The 21,499-nt window shown below is 41.0% G+C and overlaps 1 protein-coding gene across 4 annotated transcripts in view; it reads left to right on the forward strand.

Moving 5' to 3' along the window:
• Positions 1 to 21,499, forward strand: part of SANBR (SANT and BTB domain regulator of CSR) — a 52,203-nt gene that overhangs the window by 18,767 nt on the left and 11,937 nt on the right. For all 4 annotated transcript variants that reach the window (XR_012095298.1, XR_012095297.1, XM_073023025.1 and 1 more), the window contains 7 exons: positions 552 to 638; positions 751 to 861; positions 4,683 to 4,806; positions 9,788 to 9,940; positions 16,217 to 16,362; positions 18,666 to 18,765; positions 20,415 to 20,447. Coding sequence is in view for 2 of the 4 variants with exons in the window: in XM_073023025.1 (XP_072879126.1) it covers positions 552 to 638; positions 751 to 861; positions 4,683 to 4,806; positions 9,788 to 9,940; positions 16,217 to 16,362; positions 18,666 to 18,765; positions 20,415 to 20,447 (754 nt within the window). In the remaining 2 variants the exon portion in view is untranslated. The remainder of the gene's footprint in view (positions 1 to 551; positions 639 to 750; positions 862 to 4,682; positions 4,807 to 9,787; positions 9,941 to 16,216; positions 16,363 to 18,665; positions 18,766 to 20,414; positions 20,448 to 21,499) is intronic.

The following is a 21,499-nucleotide window of genomic DNA, read 5'->3' on the forward strand; positions in this document are numbered from 1 at the left end:
CAACGTGGGTGGATCACGAGGTCAAGAGATCAAGACTATCCTGGCCAACATGGTGAAACCGCGTCTCTACTAAAAATACAAAAAATTTGCTGGGTGTGGTGGTGCACGCCTGTAGTCCCAGCTACTCGGGAGGCTGAGACAGAAAAATTGCTTGAACCCAGAAGGCAGAGGTTGCAGTGAGCAGAGATCGCGCCGTTGCACTCCAGCCTGGGCAACACAGTGAGACTCCGTCTCAAAAAATAAATAAATAAATAAATAATAAAATACAATTTAAAAATGACTAAAAGATAGCTATTTATCAATCTTATTTTTTATGAGAAAATAGATGATTGATCAAGCAGTTTTCATCAGAACTGCTTAATTTTATTTACTTAGATAATGATAAACTGTTGTTTGTTTACTTAGAACACTAAAAATGTGTTACAAACTCCCAAAGAGAGCCACTAAGGATTTATTAATCTTATTTTGCAAATGCACAGATTGGTTTGTTTATTTTCATCATTATAAAGTAAATGTAGAAAATTAATATTTTGGTCATTTGTTGTTAATAGCAAACTTTTTTGTAAGAAGATTGAAAGACTGTTTGATCCTGAGTACTTGAATCCAGATTCTCGGAGTAATGCAGCAACCTTGTATAGGTATGCTAACATGTTTTTTTCTTTGATATACTTTATAATGCAGCTATATTCTGTAATTTACTACATTTACATTCTTCTTCCTGGATATTTTTTGTATTTTCTTTGTTTATAGATGCTGTTTGTGCAAGAAACTTTTAACAAAAGAAACAGAAAGAAGAATTCCTTGCATTCCTGGAAAAATCAATGTGGATCGACATGGAAATATTGTCTATATTCACATAAGGTGTCGTGAAGATAAAATATATTTTTATATATGTATTGTTGTTGTTGTTGTTGTTGTTGTTGTTTTGGAGACAGAGTTCTACTCTGTCACTCAGGCTGGCATGCAATGGCGTGGTCTTGGCTAACTGCAACCTTCCCCTCCCAGGTTCAAGTGATTCTCCTGCCTCAGCCTCCTGAGTGGCTGGGACTACAGGTGCATGCCACGACACCCAGCTAATTTTGTATTTTTAGTATAGATGGGATTTCACTATGTTGGCCAGGCTGGTCTCGAACTCCTGACCTCGTGATTCACCCACCTCAGCCTCCCAAAGTGCATATTTATAAAAATATAACTACTTTTATAAGGAATGGAATAACATCTTTTTTGCGTGTGATCCAACTTTCATTTAGAAAAATACTTTCAAAACAAGGTAGTTGTTAGTACATTTTATTTACTGGGTAAATGTCATAATGTTTTAAACATTAAAATGATAAAAAATATTGTATGTTAATCTTGAAAGGTATTCTGGTTAGTGCCTTTAAAATGCTGTCTTTTCACTAACAGATTTTAGTTATCTGTACAAATGTTATATTGAATTTTACAAGAGAACCAAATTTACTTTCTGGTAAATTTTGGTGGGGAAAATTGTCTTTTGCGTTGTATTTTCTGTCATCTATTTGTTCTTCATACTTTGTCAGTATTTCATTAATATATAGGCTGGGCGCTGTGGCTTACACCTGTAATCCCAGCACTTTGGGAGGCCAAGGCAGGTGGATCACCTGAAGTCAGGAGTTCGAGACTAGCCTGACGACTGTGGTGAGACCCTGTCTCTACTAAATACAAAAAACTAGTCGGGCATGGTGGCAGGCACCTGTAGTCTCAGCTACTTGGGAGGCTGAGGCAGGGGACTCACTTGAACCCAGGAGGCGGAGGTTGCAGTGAGCCGAGATCATGCCACTGTACTCCAGCCTGGTGACAGAGCAAGACTCCGTCTCAAAAAACTAAATAAATAAAATAAAAATTAGCCGGGCATGGTGGTGCACACCTGTAACCCCAGCTACTTGGGAGACCAAGGCAGGAGAATCGCTTGAGCCCAGGAGGTGGAGGTTGCAGTGAGCTGAGATCACGCCATTGCACTCCAGCCTGGATAACACAAGTTAAATTCCGTCTGAAAACAGTAAAATAAATAAATACATAATACATATTTCTCTTTGTGTTCAAAACAAGTTCTCATTCTGAGTTGAGGGTGGGTGTTGTAACTTGGTATAATGTCTCAGGAGGCAGAAACCTCAAAATGTGTATTCTTTGACAACATCCTTCATCCAGTATCATTCAGGCTGAAATGCAGTGGTGTGATCATAGCTCACCGCAGCCTTGAACTCCTGGGCTCAAGAGATCTTCTTGCCTGTATTCTCAGCATTTTGGGAGGCTTAGGTGAGAGGATTACTTGAGGCCAGGAGTTTGAGACCAGCCTGGGCAACATAGCCAGACCCCATCTCTACAAAAAAAATTAAAAATTAGCTGAGCATGGTAATCCTAGCTAGGAGTCTGAGGCAGGAGGATCATTTGATCCCGGGAGTTTGAGGTTGCAATGAGCTAGGAGCATGCCACTGAACTGAAGTCTGGACAACAGAGCAAGACCCTGTTTCTTAAAAACAAAGTTATAAAAAAGTATATACATACATAAAAGTTGTTAGTGGTTAAAAAAATAGAATGTTCACTACAACATTAATTGTGGTGTTACCTTTCAGTGATAGTATTACGGATGATTTTAATTTTCTTTTTGTTCTTTTTTCTATATTACAAATTTAGAGCATGCACTGTTATGAAAGAAACCCTACAAATGTTAAATTTCATATATATATATACACACCTATTAGTAATATGTGAAAAAGTAATTGATACTAACCTCAACATCCATTTTTGTTGTTTTATTCAAAGTATTTTCCTACATGTCAGCAGTTGATGTATACTTTTTTTTTTTTTTTTTTTTTTTTAGAGACAGTCTTTGTTGCTCAGGCTGGAATGCAGTGGTGCAATCATAGCTCACTGCAGTCTTGAACTCCTGGACTCTCAAGGCTCCCATATCAGCCTCCTGAGCTGGGACCATGGGTGCGCACCACCATGCCTGGCAACCTGGCAATTGTGTGTATGTGTGTGTGTGTGTGTGTGTGTGTGCGCGCGCGCACAGGGTTTCACTGTGTTGCCAAGGCTGGTCTTCAACTACTGGCCCAGGCCTCAAGCAGTCCTCCCACTTCAACCTCTCAAAGTGCTAGGATTACAGGTGTGAGCCACCATTCCCGGCAGATATATACATTTAAAAAATTGTTTTTAAATTAATTTTTTTTTTGAGATAGAGTCTCACTCTGTCGCCCAGGCTGGAGTGCAATGGCGCAATCTTGGCTCACTGCAACCTCCACCTCCCGGGTTCAAATGATTCTTCTGCCTCAGCCTCAGCCTCCCGAGTAAACCTCTCTGACCTAAAATTACTTTTAAGACAAATGTGCCTGTGTAATTTGTAATAACATCATGACATTTTATTTTTGAGCTAAGCACAAAGCCGGCAAAGTTAGAAAAGACTGAAATAAAGACTTAAAAGAATCAGGTCTATAATCCCAGCAGTTTGGGAGGCTGAGTCAGGAGGACTGCTTCAGGGCAGGAGTTTAAGACCGGCCTGGGCAACATAGCGAGACCCCTTTCTCTACAAAAAATTTTTTATATTAGCCAGGTGTAGGTTTGGCACAGTAGCTCATGCCTGTAATCCTAGCACTTTGGGAGGCTGAGGCGGGTGGATCACCTGAGGTCAATAGTTCGGGACCAGCCTGGCCAATGTGGTAAAACCCCGTCTCTACTAAAAATACAAAAATTAGCCAGGCATGGTGGCATGCACCTGTAATCCCAGCTACTCGGGAGGCTGAGGCAGGAGAATCGCTTGAACCCGTCAGGGCAGAGGTTGCAGTGAGCCAGTATCATGACACTTCACTCCAGCCTGGGCAAAAGAGTGAAACTGGGTCTAAAAAAAAAAAAAATTAGCCAGGTGTGATGACACATACCTGTAATCCCAGGTACTCAGGAGGCTGAGGTGGGAGAATCACTTGAACCAAGGAGTTTGAGGTTGCCAATAAGCTATGATGATTGCACCACTGCACTCCAGGCTGGGTGACAGAGTATGACCCTCTCTCAAAAACAAAACAACAACAACAACAAAAAAAACAAACTTGAGTTGCATATGACCATAGCAAATATGGTTTTGAGCCTTTGCTGTTTTTTAACTTTATATTATTTAATTAAAAAATCTATATTACCAAGACCTGATTGTATATTCTGTATCGCTCAATTACTAAAAAATACTTGAAAATAGTGTAAAATACTAATACATTAATGAAATGTACAAATACATTAATGATTCTAATGTCTAGAATCACCAGTCCTATAACATATGCATTTAGAATAAAGCTTCCATTTAACATATGCCTAATTCCCAACTGTTGGCCTGTTCAAACTATATTTAATTTGTAATCCTGTATCTAGCTTTGCAAAATAATTTGATATTCAAATAATTCATACCTTTTCCTGTTGTCCACCAAATATACAAACCCTGTCTCTACTAAAAATACAAAATTAGCCGGGTGTGGTGGCACACGCCTGTAATCCCAGCTAGTTGGGAAGCCAAGGCAGGAGAATTGCTTGCATCCTGGAGGTGGTGGTTGCAGTGAGCCAAGATCATGCCATTGCACTCCAGCCTGGGCAACAAGAACGAAACTCCATCTCAAAAAAGATACTAAATAAATAAAGCAAATCATTTATATCACTTGCTTGTAAAATTGAGGCTTTTTCCCCAGAGATAAGACATGGGATGTTCATGAGTATTTGAATAGTCTTTTCGAAGAATTAAAATCTTGGAGAGATGTATACTGGCGATTGTGGGGAACAATCAACTGGCTGACTTGTTCAAGATGTTATCAGGTAAGTTTTTTTTTTTAGTATCCTGCTCTGCAAATATTGAGAGCAAGATTCTTTTGATATCTGCTGTTTAATCAATGTATTTAAACGTGTTTGGACAATATCCAACATCTTTTTAAAGAAACTAGTGGCAGCTGGGCATGGTGGCTCATGCCTGTAATCCCAGCACATTTAGAGGCCGAGGCAGGCAGATCGTTTTGGCCCAGGAGCTCAAGACCAGCCTGGGCAACATAGTGAGACTCCATCTCTTAAAAAAATAAAACTAGGCCCGGTGCGGTGACTCACGCCTGTAATCCCAGCACTTTGGGAGGCCGAGGTGGGTGGATCACGAGGTCAGGAGATCAAGACCATCCTGTCTAACATGGTGAAACCCCATCTCTTGTAAAAATACGAAAAATTAGCCAGGTGTGGTGGCACGTGCCTGTAGTCCCAGCTATTTGGGAGGCTGAGGCAGGAGAATCACTTGAACCTGGGAGGCAGAGGTTACAGTGAGCCGAGATTGCGCCACTGCCCTCTAGCCTGGGCGACAGAGCAAGACTCTATCTCAAAAATAAAATAAAATTAAAAATAAAACTAGTGACAAAAGCAAGGGTGCTGCTAAATGTTTTTTGCATCTGGCTTCATATCTCTTGACATGTTTCTTCTTTCTCTTTTTCTTTTTTTTATTTCCATTCCTGAAACAATCAAAGACTTGTTGAATTTTTAGAAAAGTAACACGTTTTGGCCGGGCATGGTGGCTCACGCCTGTAATCCCAACTACTCAGGGTGCTGAGGCGGGAGAATCACTTGAACCCGGCAGGCAGAGGTCGCGGTGATCCGAGATTGCACCATTGCACTGCAGTCTGGGAAGGAGGGAAACTCCATCTCAAAAAAAAAAAAAAAACCTCACTGGTTTTAAGTGATCAAATCCAGTTTTTCAATGAAAACAATTGTATAAAAAAAGTCCTTATTGCCTTCACTTGTTTCCAGCCAAACTATTTTCTCTGATGTTCTATACATTTCTATAGAAATTCAGAAGCACCTTTGCAGATAGGATGCTATTGATGTGTGCCTTTGTTGTTATAACAATTTTGTTCCCAAAAAGTTTTTGTTTTTTATTAATGTTTATAATAAAAGCATAAGAAAACTTGCTATTTGTAGGAACCTATAATAAACCCTTTTATGGAATAAATAGGTTTTTCTAAGTCACACTCATTCCTAATTAATCTTATGTAGAAATGTAGCGTTCTCGACATATAATTTCTTTTGAATCCCTGAAGTTTTCCTCTTCCCAGTACTTTTCCTCTCTCATTTGCGTGATGATTTTCAATAGAGGGAAGGAAGAACAGCCTGTCGGAATCTTCAGATTGGGATTTTAAACTGTTTAAGGTCCCACTCAATGGGTTCTACATTACCACAATTTTAAAAAGGTTTGTTGAAGTATTATATACAGTAAAATTCATCCTTTTTGTGACCTTCAACAATGCATACAATTGTATAACTACCTCTGCAATCAAAGCATGTAACACTTACATCACCCTAAAAGAAATTTCTTTGTGCCCCTCTGTAGTCAATTCATTCCCCCACCCTAGCCTCTGGTAACCACTGGTCTGTTTATATATATTTAGTTTTGCCTTTTCCAGAACGTCATATAAGTAGAATCATACAGCATTTAGCTTTTTGAATCTAGCTTCTTTCACTTTGAAAAATGGATATAAAATCTATTCATGATGTTGTTTCATAAATTAGTTTGTTATTTTTTATGGCTAAGTAGTAATCTGTTGTTTGACTATATCACAGTATGTTCAGACATTCACCAGGTGGAGGATGTTTGTAGTGTTCTAGTGTGGGGACATTATGAAGAAAGCTGCTATAAACATTTTCATACAGGTTTTCCTGTGAACATAGGATTTTATTTCTCTTGGATGTATTTATTTCTCTTTTTTTTTTTTTTTTCTTGAGATGGAGTTTCACTCTTTTTGCCTAAGCTGGAGTGCTATGGCGCCATCTTGACTCACTGCAACCTCCACCTCCCCGGTTCAAGCGATTCTCCTGCCTCAGCCTCCCAAGTAGCTGAGATTACTGGCACACGCCAACACACCAGGCTAATTTTTTGTATTTTTAGTAGAAATGGGGTTTCACTGTGTTAGCCAGGATGGTCTTGAACTCATGACCTCAGGTGATCTGCCTGCCTCGGCCTCCCAAAGTACTAGGATTACAGGCCTGAGCCACTACGCCTGGCCTCTCTTCTTTCTTACTACCTAGGAGTAGGATTGCTGGTTTATGTGGTGGTTTAACACTCGCCGTGCCTAACGGTTTTCCAAAGTCCCAGAATCATTTTGCATTTCTACCAGCTACGTATGAGAGTTCTAGTTGCCCCACATCTCAGTAGCAATTGATATTGTCAGGTTTGGATTTTTTTGTTAATCTAATAGGTATGTAAAGGTCCTCCTCACAATCTGAGTGTCAGTGTCACTTATAATCAAGGATATCAAGCTTCTAAAACCTGACTTGCTCAACATGTCAGAATGCGGAAACTTTGAGAGATTATTTTCCTCTCCTTTACAGCAAATTGAATATTGATTGATTGATATTGAATATTTATTATAGAGCTCATAAACTCATAATAGTTTGTATGCAGAATATTGTATATAAGAGAATGTGCACCTTATAGTTTTTATAAGTTCTCAAATTTTTAAAATTAAAAACCATTATGTGAACATCATAATTGAAACTAACACTAAAATTTCTGAATTGTAGACAACTAAAAATTCTGAATTATAGACTATTCTTTAATGCATTTATGTTAAAGATCAGTGCTTATCAAATCTCAGCAACTTCAGTACATCATAATATAAATAGAAAAAACAGATCAGTGCTTAGAATTGTTAATGTTGTGTTTTTATTTGAATTATCTTACTAACTTGTTTTTTTTAACCTGTTCTCACTCAGAGTCCCTCCTCCCCTGACAGGACCCTATTCAGAGTTTCCCTTCTTAAAGTCTCCCCAAGTGAGGAACTCTCTTAACAAGGGCCCGCTCCTGGTGCGATGCTATAGCTTTTCATCCCATCTCAGAGCCCCCCTCAAAAAGAAACAAGTGATCAGAGTACCAGTCAGGGTACCTCCCAAAAGCCCAGCGATCTCCCCTCCATCCAGTCCAAGGTATCACTTTTTCACCTTTTCTGGTCCTTTCCCCGACAGGGATTAATGGTATTACCCATTCAGGTCTTTCTTCACCCCAGGCCTTGTGGGACCGCCCTTAATCATCCAGTGGTACTGCCCCCTTTTAGGATTCACCACTGCCACTCACACAGAATCTCCACCCAGAAGCAATGACATCTGGGGTCTTTCCGCAGTCCCCTAGCATGGTATTTCTTACAAACTTTCTACCTCCCACTGGCTAATGGAATTGCCCTCCCAATGGCTCCCCCACCCATGACACAAAAGCCCAACATCCCCTTCCTTTCTTTCCAGATAAAATGGTTTTGCCTTCTCAAGGTCTCCTGCCTTCAAAACCCAACATTATCATCACCCACCAATGGTGCCCCCTGCACAGGCCCAAAAGTCTTGTCCCCTCTAGATCTGAGTAAGATATCATCTACTCAAGGATGCTCTCCCTAGCCCACAAGGCTAACAGAATCCAACCTTCAGAGCCCCACAGTATCTCTGAATCCAATAATTTCACCACTCAGAGCCTCAGTTTCCCTCTCCAAACCAACTTCTGGGACTCAGGGTCCATCCCAACCAACCTTTTCTCTGAGCTGGTGGCATAACCTCTGTCTACCTGCCAGCCCCCAGCTGCCTAGCCCAGTGGTCTTTCCCATTGCAAGCAGCACCTGCGTCCACTGAAACTCCACTTAGACAGTGCTTGCACCATGTTCTTTTTTTTCTTCTTTTTTCCTGAGATGGGATCTTGCTACATTGCCGAGGCTGGCCTCGAATTCCTAGGTTTAAGCAGTCCTTCTGCCTCAGCCTCCCTAGTAGCTGGAGTGACAGGTGTGTACCATCACACCTGGCCCTATTTTACCAACTTATAAACAATTGAAACCTGATGGTTAATTTGACAATTAAACCTTGATAAGCTTTTATCGAAGTTTTCAAAGCCAATGATTCAAAGTTACGTCATAGTTTTTATTAATACTGATGTAAATATTTACCTTAAAAATGCCTCAAGGGACCAGGCATGGTGGCTCATGCCTGTAATCCCAGCACTTTGGGAGACCAAGGCAGGCGGATCACCTGATGTCAAAAGTTCAAGACCAGTCTGACCAACATGGCGAAACCCTGTCTCTACTAAAAATAGAAAAATTAGCCAGATATGGTGGTGTGTACCTGTAATACCAGCTACTCGGCAGGCTGAGGCAGGAGAATCGCTTGAATCTGGGAGGTGGAGGTTGCAGTGAGCCGAGATGGCACCACTTCACTCCAGCCTGGGCAATAGAGCAAGATTCCGTCTCAAAAAAAAAATGCATCAAGGAATAACCAAATGAAGCAAAATTTTATTTTTCTTTGGAAAACATTTGAGGTGATTGGCCAATTGTAAAATTGAATGTATATCAAGATCAGTTTAATTCATCTGAATTTTGCTTAAGGTGATTTCATTTTTTGCTCTCTAATAGCTTTATTCAGGTGGAATTACATGCCATGAAATTTACTCATTTTATTTTTTTATTTTTATTTTTTAAGTTAGGTTGTGTTCAGAATTTACTGTTTTTAAATCTGCAGTTCACTTTTTTTTTTGTAAATTTAGAGTTGTACAGTCATCACCATCATCCAATTTTAGCACATTTCTATCACCTCAAAAAGATCCCTCGTGCCCATTTGCTGCTATTCCACATTATAACCTTCCACCCCTGGCAACCACTGATCTATTTTGTGTCTGTATAGATTGGCTTTTTCTGCATATTTCATATAAATGGAACATATAATATTTGGTCTTAAGTATTTTTGAAATGTATAATTTTGTTGTGGAAATAGTAGTTGATTTTATCTATTTCTTTCTTAGGCCTTTCTCTGTATTGAATTTTCACATTGTCAGTATCACTCAGAAACAGTGGTTTATCCTACTGCAGCAAGTTCATTGAATACTGTTGGCACTGGAATTTATCCCTGTTGTAACCAAAAGATTCTTCGGTTTGATCCTACTCAGCTTACAAAGGTGAATTTTGAATATTGCTCTTTTGTAGCTACAGTTTTTAAAGTATAACAGTAATACATTAATGTATAAAAGACTTCCAACAATACATAAATAAGTATAGGAAGAAGGAGTTCCTCTTTAGAACACTCCCATTTTCCATCTCTTCTTAGAGATAATCACTGTTAATGGTTTCCTTTCAGACCTTCTTTTGTACCTTTCAGGCACAAATTATATATTTTTTTTGTTTTTTGGAGGTTTTTGTTTTTTGTTTTTTGAGATGGGGTCTCCCTCTGTCGCCCAGGCTGGAGTGCAGTGGTGCCATCTCGGCTCACTCCAGCCTCTGCCTCCCAGGCTCAAACAATCCTCCCACCTCAGCCTTCCGAGTAGCTGGGACTCCAGGCACACGCCACCATACTCAGTTATTTTTTGTATTTTTGTTAGAGACGGGGTTTCGCCATGTTGCCCAGGCTGGTCTCGAACTCATGAACTGAAGCGAGCTACCTGCTTTGGCCTCCCAGAGTGCTGGGATTACAGGTGTGAGCCGCCACACCCAGATTTATATATGATTTTTTGTTTTGGAAACCAGATCATACTAATAATATTCTGTAATTTGCCTTTTTTACTCAACAACGTAAGTAGGGTATCTTTCTGTGCTATTTTATTTAACTGCTGTATAATATTCCAAGCTATGTATGTATCACAATTTAACCATTCTCCTATTAATGAACATTTAGGTGGTTTCTAGACTGATGGTATTACTGTGTTGCAGTGAGTATCCTTGCACATACATATTGATGCAATGTGTGAGTATTGCTATAGGTTAGATTCTCTGATCACAAACACTTTTGAAAATGTTCTGTAATTAAATGTCATGTGTGAATGAAAGGAACCTAAAGCTCTTTATCATCATCCACACAAAAAATACTTACAAAGCACCAAAAATTGCCATACACTGTGCAAGACGGAGGATAGCATGTAAAATCGGATCATTTATGCCCTTGTGGAACTTATAGCTGAGGCAGTAATACCAAAAGGAAAAAAGCACCCAAGTAAATGTTTGAAGACACATACAGGGCCCTAAATATCTATAATAGGCTGGCATGATTCAGCCATAGATGTCAAGGAAATCCTCAAAGGAGTTGGCATTAAGTTGAGATCTGAAGGATTCATAGGAGTATGTGAGGTGAAGAGGAAGGGAAAGAGTGTTCTAGTCAGAACAGCAAGGTCAGAAGGAACACAGTGAGTAAAAGAGACTGACAATCTGAGGCTGTCGTAGAAAACATGCATAGTTCAAGACAAGTCTGGAGAGGTAGGTAGGTGTCAGTCCATGCTGGAGCAGGATGTCATAAGCCATGTTCAAGTTTTTCTTTTATCTCCATTTTGAAAATATCAGTTGCAGTGTGGAGAAGGCACACTTGATGGGTAGTCAGTGGAATCACGTACAAAAGGAAGTTATCATAGTAGTCTTAGAGAGAGATGATGGTACCAGAGCAGTGAAGATTAAGAGAAGTGGATGAATTTAATATTTAAGAGATGAAACTGATATTATCTGACAGATTATATTGCAGAGGGAGAGGGGGAAGGATGACTCAGTTTCTTGTTGGTGCTACTGGATAGCTGCTATTCACTGAAGAGGAAGCAGCAGACAGAAATCAGGTTTTGAGAGACTCATGAGTTCTGTTTGGATATTTTGAGTTTGAGGTGCTTTCTGAGATAACCAGATAGAGGCTGTTAGATATATGAGTTTTGGAGCTCAGACAAGTGGTTAGGCTGGAGATAATAACTCATAAGTTTTCTTGCAATAGATGATAGTTAAAGCCAGCAGGTATAGGTGAGCATATGAAGAGCAGAGGGAAACTACAGCTATGTCTGGATGAAGCAGCATGAGCCAGCAAAGGAGAATGGTCAGGGGCAGCCAGAATGATAGGAGAAAAATTGAGGATGTTGAGGGAGTAATATTAAAGAAAGAGGAGTGGACTGTGGTGCCTAGTATGGCTAAGAGGTCAAATAAAATAATGAAAGAACTGTGTCCTTTGGCCTTAGTGACAGGGAATTCATAGGTGTGAAGAGCTGTTTTGGTGGAGTGCTAGATCCAGAAGCCAGGTTTGTATGGGTTGAGAAATGAGTGAGAGATTAACAAATGGGAACAGTATATATGACATCTCTTTTGGGAAATTTGAGAAAGGGAGGAGATAGATTAGTAATTTAAGTTATGAATATTTGTTTAGTGTTTTGGGGGTTGTTTTTTGTTTGTTTGTTTGTTTGAGAAGGAGTCTCACTGTTGCCCAGGCTGGAGTGCAGTGGCACGATCTCGGCTCACTGCAATCTCTGCCTCCCGGACTCAAGCGATTCTCTTGCCTCAGCCTCCCAAGTAGCTGGAATTATAGGCACGTGCCACCATGCCTGGCTAATTTTTGTATTTTTAGTAGAGATGGAGTCTCACCATATTGGCCAGGCTGGTCTCAAACTCCTGACCTCAAATGACCCGCCCATCTGGGCCCCCCAAAGTGCTGGGAATATAGGCGTGAGCCACCATGCCTGACCTTGTTTCTGTTTTGATACGAGAGAACCTTTTAAAAGTCAGTGGGAAGGATCCAGCTGAGAAGGAGAGGTTGATGGTATAAGGTGAGAAGGCAGGGTAGGGTGGGACCTTAACCACATTTAGTGGTATTAATTTCGACAAGAGGATGGACAGCTCCTCTGTTACAACAGGAGAGAAGAGAAGAATGGTTGTCGATATTAGTAAAATTGTGTTTTTGTCATTTAGTTGATAACTTATTCCAATCTAATGCTTTTTCTGTTCTCTAAAAAGTAGAAGATTAAGCCATCCACTAAGAATAAGGGGGAAAGGGGAAGGTTCCAAGGTTTGAGGGAAGTATGGAAGGTTTGAAATAGCATTTTGAAAAATAGAAGAGTGAATTTTCCAGAGAAAATGTATATTGCCAGGAAGTTTGAGAGCTCACTGGAGATTGGCAGTCATAAGTTCACAATATAATTCATCATGCCTGTTTATATCACTCTCTCCAGTAACCCTTGGCTGCATGAGTACAGGCAGGGAGAAAATGGGTAGTTGAGTTCATCTAGAGTTAGGATTTTGCCAGATGGGGATGATGAAATTTAGGGGCAAGGAATCTGGGATATTGGCATGAATGTTACTGAATGATGGGTCATGGAATTTAAACTGGATTCGTTTTCTTGTATTTGCAATCCGTTACCAACTTTGAATACTTAAAAGTTTTATCGGTGAGGCAATAGATTACTTACATAACATTTATTCTTAAAGTTATACATTTTACAAACAAAGATACTTAAATGGGGCATGATTTAAGTTAAGCAAAATTAAGCAAAAGTTAAGCAAAATTAGATTAGCTTTGCTAGACCCAAGATATTTCATTAATTCATCATTACTATTATGTTTTTTTCAGTAACATGATTTTTTAGTCTTTACATTTCTTTCTAACCACATTAATTTTTAACCTCATTAGTTTGTAACCACAAATTTACATTTGTGGTTAGTTTGTTTCCATTTTAGCTATCACATTTCCACATCGTTTCGAGCAAAATATATTTCTTTGTAGGCATCTTTAAAAAATATATCGGCTGGGCGTGGTGGCTCATGCCTGTAATCCCAGCACTTTGGGAGGCTGAGGCGGGCGGATCATGAGGTCAGCAGATCAAGACCATCCTGGCTAACACAGTGAAGCCCCTTCTCTACTAAAAATACAAAAAATTATCTGGGCGTGGTGGTGGGCGCCTATAGTTCCAGTTACTCAGGAGGCTGAGGCAGGAGAATGGTGTGAACCTGGGAGGTGGAGCTTGCAGTGAGCCAAGATCACGCCACTGCACTCCAGCCTGGGCGACAAGTCATGACATTGTCTGAAGAAAAAAAAAATTATATATATATATAGGCCGGGCACGGGGTGGCTCATACCTGTAATCCCAGGACTTTGGGAGGCCGAGATGGGTGGATCACCTGAGGTCAGGAGTTCAAGACCAGCCTGGCCAATATGGGGAAAACACTGTCTCTACTGAAAATACAAAAATTAGCTGGGCATCATGGTGGGCGCCTGTAATCCCAGCTACTCAGGAGGCTGAGGCAGGAGAATCGCTTGAATCCAGGAGGCGGAGGTTGCAGTGAGCCAAGATCAGACCATTGTACTCCAGCCTGGGTGACAGAGCAAGACTCTATCTCAAAAAAACCAAAATATATATATGATGAATCTTTTGTTGATGTATATGTTGCTTGTATCCCGGCTGGGCACGGTTGCTCATGCCTGTGATCCCAGCACTTTGGGAGGCCGAGGTGGTCAGATCATGAGATCAAGAGATCGGGACCACCCTGGCCAACATGGTGAAACCCCGTCTCTAGTAAAAATACAAAAATTAGCTGGGTGTGGTGGTGTGTGCCTGTAGTCCCAGCTACTTGGGAGGCTGAGGCAGGAGAATTGCTTGAACCCGGGAGGCAGAGATTGCATTGATGTGAGATCGTGCCACTGCACTCCAGCCTAGCAACAGAGCAAGACTGTGTCTCAAAAAAAAAAAAAAACGGGAGAAAGACAATAGGCACTTCAGACAAAAAAACAGTTGTTCTGTAAACATGAAAACGACAACCTCATTTGTGACTGGATAGATACAAATTAAAGCCAGAATGAATACCAATACACATTTACCAGAATGACTAAATTTTTTTTTTTTTTGAGGTGGAGTCTTGCTCTGTTGCCCAGGCTGCAGTGTAGTGGCACAATGTTGGCACACTGCAACCTCTGTCTCCCAGGTTCAAGCAATTCTCATGCCTCAGCCTCCTGAGTAGCTGGATTACAGGTGCCTGGCACCACGCCTGGCTAAATTTTTGTATTTTTATTAGAGACGGGGTTTCACCATGTTGGCCAGGCTGGTCTCGAACTCTTAACCTCAAGTGATCTGCCTGCCTCGGCCTCCCAAAGTGATGAGCCACCACGCCCAGCCAGAATGACTACAATTTAAATGTCTGACCAAGTGTTAGCAAGGATGTGGAGTAACAGAAATCCTCGTATACTGCTGATGGTAATATAATTTGGTACGCATGAGCACCTGTGTACTGGGAAACAGACAAAAGAATGTTCATAGCAATATTATTTTTAGTAGCCCCAAACTAGAAACAACCCATCTATCAGTGGTGGAAGAGGTAAATAAATGGTGTATATTCATGCTGTGAAACACTATACATTAAAGCAAATGTTATTATTACATGAAATAACATCGTTGAATCATAAAAACATAATTTTTTTTTTTTTTTTTTGAGAGGGAGTCTTGCTCTGTCACCCAGGCTGGAGTGCAGTGGCGCGATCTCGGCTCACTGCAAGCTCCGCCTCCTGGGTTCACGCCATTCTCCTGCCTCAGCCTCCCGAGTAGCTGGGACTACAGGCGCCCACCACCACACCCGGCTAATTTTTTTTTTTTTTTTTTGTATTTTTAGTAGAGATGGGGTTTCACCGTGTTAGCCAGGATGGTCTCGATCTCCTGAACTCGTGATCCACCCTCCTCGGCCTCCCAAAGTGCTGGGATTACAGGCGTGAGCCACCGCACCTGGCCTTTTTTTTTTTTTTTTTTTTTATGAGACAGGATTTCACTCTCACCCAAGCTGGAGTGCTATGGCCTGATCACTGCTAAAGGCAATCTCAACCTCCCTGAGCTCAAGTGATCCTCCCAATTCAGCTTCCTGAGGTAGCTGGGACTGGAGACATGCACCACCACACCCAGCTAATTTTTTTTCTACTTTTTTAGAGGCAGGGTTTTGCCATGTTGCCCAGGCTAATCTCAAACTCCTGGGCTCAAGCAATCCACCCACCTCGGCCTCCCAAAGAGCTGGGATTACAGGCTTGAGCCATCTCACCCAGTAGAAACATAATGTCAAGCAAAACAGGTGAGACAAAACTAAACTATAGTGTTTAGGAATGCATCCTTAAGTGGCAGAGGGATAAAGAAAAGCAAGGAAGTAATTACCACAAGCCAGGGTAGAGGTTACCTGTTGGGAGGAGGGAAACCATTATGATCAGAATTGGGTCTGTGGGGACTCCTAGAGTGTTGGCAATGTTCTAATTCTTAATGTGGATTGTGATAATATGGGTATTCTTGGGTATTTATTAAGCCATACAGTTATGATTGAATCTCTTTTCTATATGAGGAATGTTTTTCTTGAGAAAAAGTTGTAAAATATGTATATGACAATATGACTAGGCAAAGAAAAGAAAAACAGTGATCTTTAAAGGAGTGTTCTGTAAGAAACTAACCTCTAATTTATTGTCTCTTATGTGACAGGGTTGTAAAGTAAGGGACCACATGATTACACTTCGTGATCAAGGTGAAGGCGGAGATTTGCCATCCTGTCCCATTGCTAGAATATTGGACGATTTGCACAAGTACAGAGATGTCATTGTTGTGCCTTTTTCAAAAGATACAATTAGGTGAGGGGTGGAAAAACCCAACACTGTATTATAGCTTTATTCAGTGGTTCCTATTTCAGAATCCCTTATCCCATAGTGCTTCCCCAAATCAGCAATGTCAGTCCTCAAGTAGTTTTCATTATTTCAGAAAACTAAAATTATATGTTAGCTTACAATAAGAGCAGAGAGATATTTATTTGATAGGCAGAACACTTAAAAATACTGGAGGTGGCCGGGCACGGTGGCTCACATCTTTAATCCCAGCACTTTGGGAGGCCGAGGTGGGCGGATCACAAGGTCAGGAGATCGAGATCATCCTGGCTAACATGGTGAAACCCTGTCTCTACTAAAAATACAAAAAATTAGCCGAGCATGGTCGTGGGCGCCTGTAGTCCCAGCTACTCGGGAGACTGAGGCAGGAGAATGGTGTGAACCCGGGAGGCAGAGCTGGCAGTGAGCCGAGATCGCGCCACTGCACTCCAGCCTGGGCAACAGAGCAAGACTCCGTCTCAAAAAAAAAAATACTGGAGGTACAAGGGGAGGAAAAACAAATGAAAAGAGCCCCTGGTGATTAAAAAGGTTAAGACCTTAAATCCAGTTTGCGGTGGTGACTGGTGAGGGTTCCCAATTTGCTTGAGGCCCTCTCAATCAATTGATCAACCAATTGATTGTATCAGTCAGTGCATGATTGATACAACTAGAAAAAAATATTGATGGTTGAGTTCATCTCTCCGTAAGTATGAACTCCTCGAATTCAGTAATTTCTGAAGTCACGTTCATCATTTTGCAATGGCAGCAGGCTGTAAGGTTAGAGGCTGGAGGACACTTTAAAAGAGGCTGTTCTTAGCTGGGCGCGGTGGCTCACACCTTTAATCCCAGTATTTTGGGAGGCCAAGGCAGGCCGATCACTTGAAGTCAGGAGTTTGAGACCAGCCTGGCCAACGTGTGGAAACCCTGTCTCTTCTAACCAGGCATAGTGGCGGGTGCCTGTAATCCCAGCTATTTGGGAGGCTGAGGCAGGAGAATCGCTTGAACCCGGGAGGCAGAGGCTGCAGTGAGCTGAGATTGTGCACTGCACTCCAGCCTGGGCAACAGAGGGAGACTCCGTCTCAAAACAAAAAGAAAAAAAGAAATATCTTTTTTTTTTTCAGTTGGAGTTTCGCTCTTTTGCCCAGGCTGGAGTGTGGTGGCATGATCTCGGCTCACTGCAACCTCTGCCTCCCTGTTTCAAGCGATTCTCCTGCCTCAGCCTCCTGAGTAGCTGGGATTACAGCTACCCACCACTACGCCTAGCTAATTTTTGTATTTTTAGTAGAGACAGGGTTTCACCATGTTGGCTAGGCTGGTCTCGAACTACTGGTCTCGAACTCCTGACCTCGTGATCCACCCACCTCAGCCTCCCAAAGTGCTGGGATTACAGGCGTGAGCCACCGCGCCTAGCCACCCCCCCCTACTTTTTTTTTTTTTTTTTTTTGAGGTGGAGTCTCACTCTGTCACCAGGCTGGAGTGCAGCATCGCAATCTCAGCTCACTGCAACCTCCACCTCCTGGGTTCAAGCAATTGCCCTGCCTCAGCCTCCCAAGTAGCTGGGATTACAGGCACGTACCACCATGCCCAGATAATTTTTTATATTTTAGTAGAGACAGGGTTTCACCATGTTGACCAAGATGGTCTCGATCTCCCGACCTCGTGATCTGCCCACCTCAGCCTCCCAAAGTGCTGGGATTACAGGCGTGATCCACTGCGCTTAGCCAAGGCTGTTCTCAAAACAGTACCAATTATGCAGCCCATTCCACCACCTTGCAGGTACGATGCTTCAGGTACAATGGTGCTTGCTGTATGGGGTGTCTTTTGCTAGAGGAATCACTATACGAATTAAGAAATGTCATTGTTGGCTGGGCACAGTGGCTCACACCTGTAATCCCAGCATTTTAGGAGCCAAGGTGGATGGATCACCTGAGGGTAAGAGTTCAAGACCAGCCTGGCCAACATGGTGAAAATACAAAATTAGCCAGGCATGATGGCAGGTGCCTGTAATCCCAGCTACTCAGGAGGCTGAGACAGGAGAATCGCTTGTACCTGGGAGGCAGAGGTTGCAGTGAGCCAAGATCATGCCATTACTCTCCAGCCTGGGTGACAGAGCGAGACCCCATCTCAAAAAAACAAACAAAAAAAAGGAAATGTCATTGTCGAAGTGATATCCTTATACTCAGGAACTGTATTTTTGAAGAGCAATTTATGAAACATTTGCAATAAAAAGATATTCACATTTAAATTTTTAAGAAAGTAAACTCTTCTCCATAAAAATGTCTTTTTCTTTCAAGTGATGTTGGGGTTGGCCCCTGTGATGAAAAGGGTATAGAATGTGATGTTTTACTGGAGCCAAATACACCATGGGGTCCCAAAACTGGGGAGCTCAATGCTGTGAGTAGCTTGTTTCACTTATTCTTTATTTACATAAATAATTAATGACATTTAATTTTTGACAGGAACCTGATCAATTTAAGTTGAAATTGAACTGACTACCTAATCATAAGAAGGTATTATGCCTACTAATAGGACTCTAAGGGTAATAGGACACATTTCTTGCCCTTAAAGAATTAATAATGAATACATTTAAATTTTGGGGAAAAAACAACATGGGGTCAGGCATGGTAACTCACACCTGTAATCCCAGCACTTTGGGAGGCTGAGGCAGGAAGATGGCTTGAGCCCAGGAGTTTGAGACCAGCCTGGGCAATATAGTGAGACCTCATCTCTACAAAAATGGTTGAAAACTTAGCCAAATGGAGTGCCTTGTGCCTGTAGTCGAAGTTTCGCTGGGAGGCTGAGGTGGGAAGATTGCTTAAGCCCAGGAGGCAGAGGTTGCAGTGAGCCGAGATCGCACTACTGCACTGCAGCCTTGGTGACAGAGGGAGACTCTGTCTCAAAAAAAAAGAAAAACCAAAAACATAACATGCTCTTTAAGGTTTTTATTATGGACAAATTATGATTTGAAGAATGAAGATAGCATGAATGGATATTTTGTTTCCTCCTCGTTCTGTAACTTTTTTTTTTGGCTTAAAATTATCCTTTTATTGTAATTAGGAATATATTTAGATTCTTCAAAAGTTCCAGTCTGGAGTCTAGGTGACAGAGTGAGACCCTGTCTCAAAAAACAAACACACAAAAGTTTCAAAACTGAAATATTTTTAAAGTGACCAGAAAACTTGATTCCTTTGACTCCTTTTTATTCCATTGCCTTTGTTACTAAACTTATTTGCCTATGAATGTTCTGTCTTTGTGTTGGTTAAGATGGCATTTACTTGAGAAAGTGAAATATGCCCTGTGAAGTGCTTTATGAACTTCAGACAGCTATACAAATATTCACTCATGCCAGGCATGGTGGTTCATGCCTGTAATCCCTGCACTTTGGGAAACTGAGATTAGGAGTTCAAGACCAGCCTGGTCAACATGGTGAAACCCTGTCTCTACTAAAAATACAAAATTTAGCTGGGTGCAGTGTCATGCCCCTGTAATCCCAGCTACTCAGGAGGCTGAGGCAGGAGAATCCCTTAAACCCAGAAAGTGGAGGTTGTGGTGAGTGGAGATTGTGCCATTGCACTCCAGCCTGGGCGACAGAGTGAGACTCTGTCTCAAAAAAAAAAAATCACACATTAACATTTCTTTATCAATTATATGTCAAACAACAAACTAGATTAATTGAATGTCCAGAATGTCCATATGTAGTCGGCTTCCTAAATTTATATTAAAATATATACATTAAAAAGTGATTGAAATAGTTCTAAAAATAACAAATTATTTTAGTTATTTACTTGCACGTGATTGACTTGTCCTTTGGAAATAATACTGGGAAAGTGTCTTTCTTTTTAGAAAGCATCCACATCCTCCTCTGGCAGAGAATATTAAAGACTGTAACATATCACTTTCAGCCTGAGTTTTAAATTATGTTTCAGCCTGGAAGGGAACTATATTTGTAACTTCTTTCAACTCTTCTACAATATCTATATGAAAATAAGGAGCTACAATCTGGGTAAATGCAGATTTATTAATCTCTTATTCCTGTCTTATAGTTCTTGTCATTGAAAAACTGGACTCTACAACTGGTAAGTGAGCAATTATAGTTAGCATTCCTGGATCTCTTTCTTCCTAAATTAAAGTTTAGTTTAATATTAGTATCTTATTTTACAAATTTTAGTTAAATATACATCTTCCTTTTCAGATTCTCCTATTTTCACTTAACTAAAAATGCCGTTAAATTATTTAAGACAGACACATATTCCATATCTGGCTGCATAATCCATAGATCTAGTTAAAAGACTTTTTAAAGTCACTCTTACATCATATTTAGGACATTGAACAAAGCAACAAATCTGTTGAGTTCCAATTATTTGATTGTTTGAGTGATTGGTTGACTTTTTTAAAAAAATTCTGTCTGCAATCAATATTCATAAGAATGGAATAGGAATTTGGATTAGTGATAACAGACAGTAGGGCACAGAGATGCAGGAAGGTAATGCAGATATGGTTGAATAATCCAGGGCCACATTCACCCGGAGAATGTGCATATGTGCTTGTTTATGACTACTTTAGGCCGGGCACAGTGGCTCACGCCTATAATCCCAGCACTTTGGGAGGCCGAGGCGGGTGCATCACAAGGTCAGGCGATCAAGACCATCCTGGCTAACACAGTGAAACCCCGTCTCTACTAAAAAAAAATACAAAAAAATCAACCAGGCGCAGTGGTGGGCGCCTGTAGTCCCAGCTACTCGGGAGGCTGAGGCAGGAGAATGGCATGAACCTGGGAGGCAGAGCTTGCAGTGAGCTGAGATCGCGCCACTGCACTCCAGCCTGGGCAACAGAGGGAGACTCCGTCTCAAAAAAAAAAAAAAAAAAAAAAAGACTACTTTAATAGTGGTGGTTACTATATTATAATTTAACCTTAATATCAAGGAATACACATTTAGTAGAGTGATAGAGGTACAATTCAACAAATACTGAGTACTTATGTGCCTACTACTGTTCTAGATTCTGTGAAGGAATTAAAAAATATATGATGTAATGTAAGCCTGCTCCAAATGTAAAAATTCTTATGTCCATTTCCTGGATATTGTACTAGCCAGAGGTTATTTTATCAGCTCTTGATTGACTTATTCAT

This window comes from Chlorocebus sabaeus, chromosome 14 (assembly GCF_047675955.1).
Source record: "Chlorocebus sabaeus isolate Y175 chromosome 14, mChlSab1.0.hap1, whole genome shotgun sequence".
Classification (NCBI taxonomy): domain Eukaryota; kingdom Metazoa; phylum Chordata; class Mammalia; order Primates; family Cercopithecidae; genus Chlorocebus; species Chlorocebus sabaeus.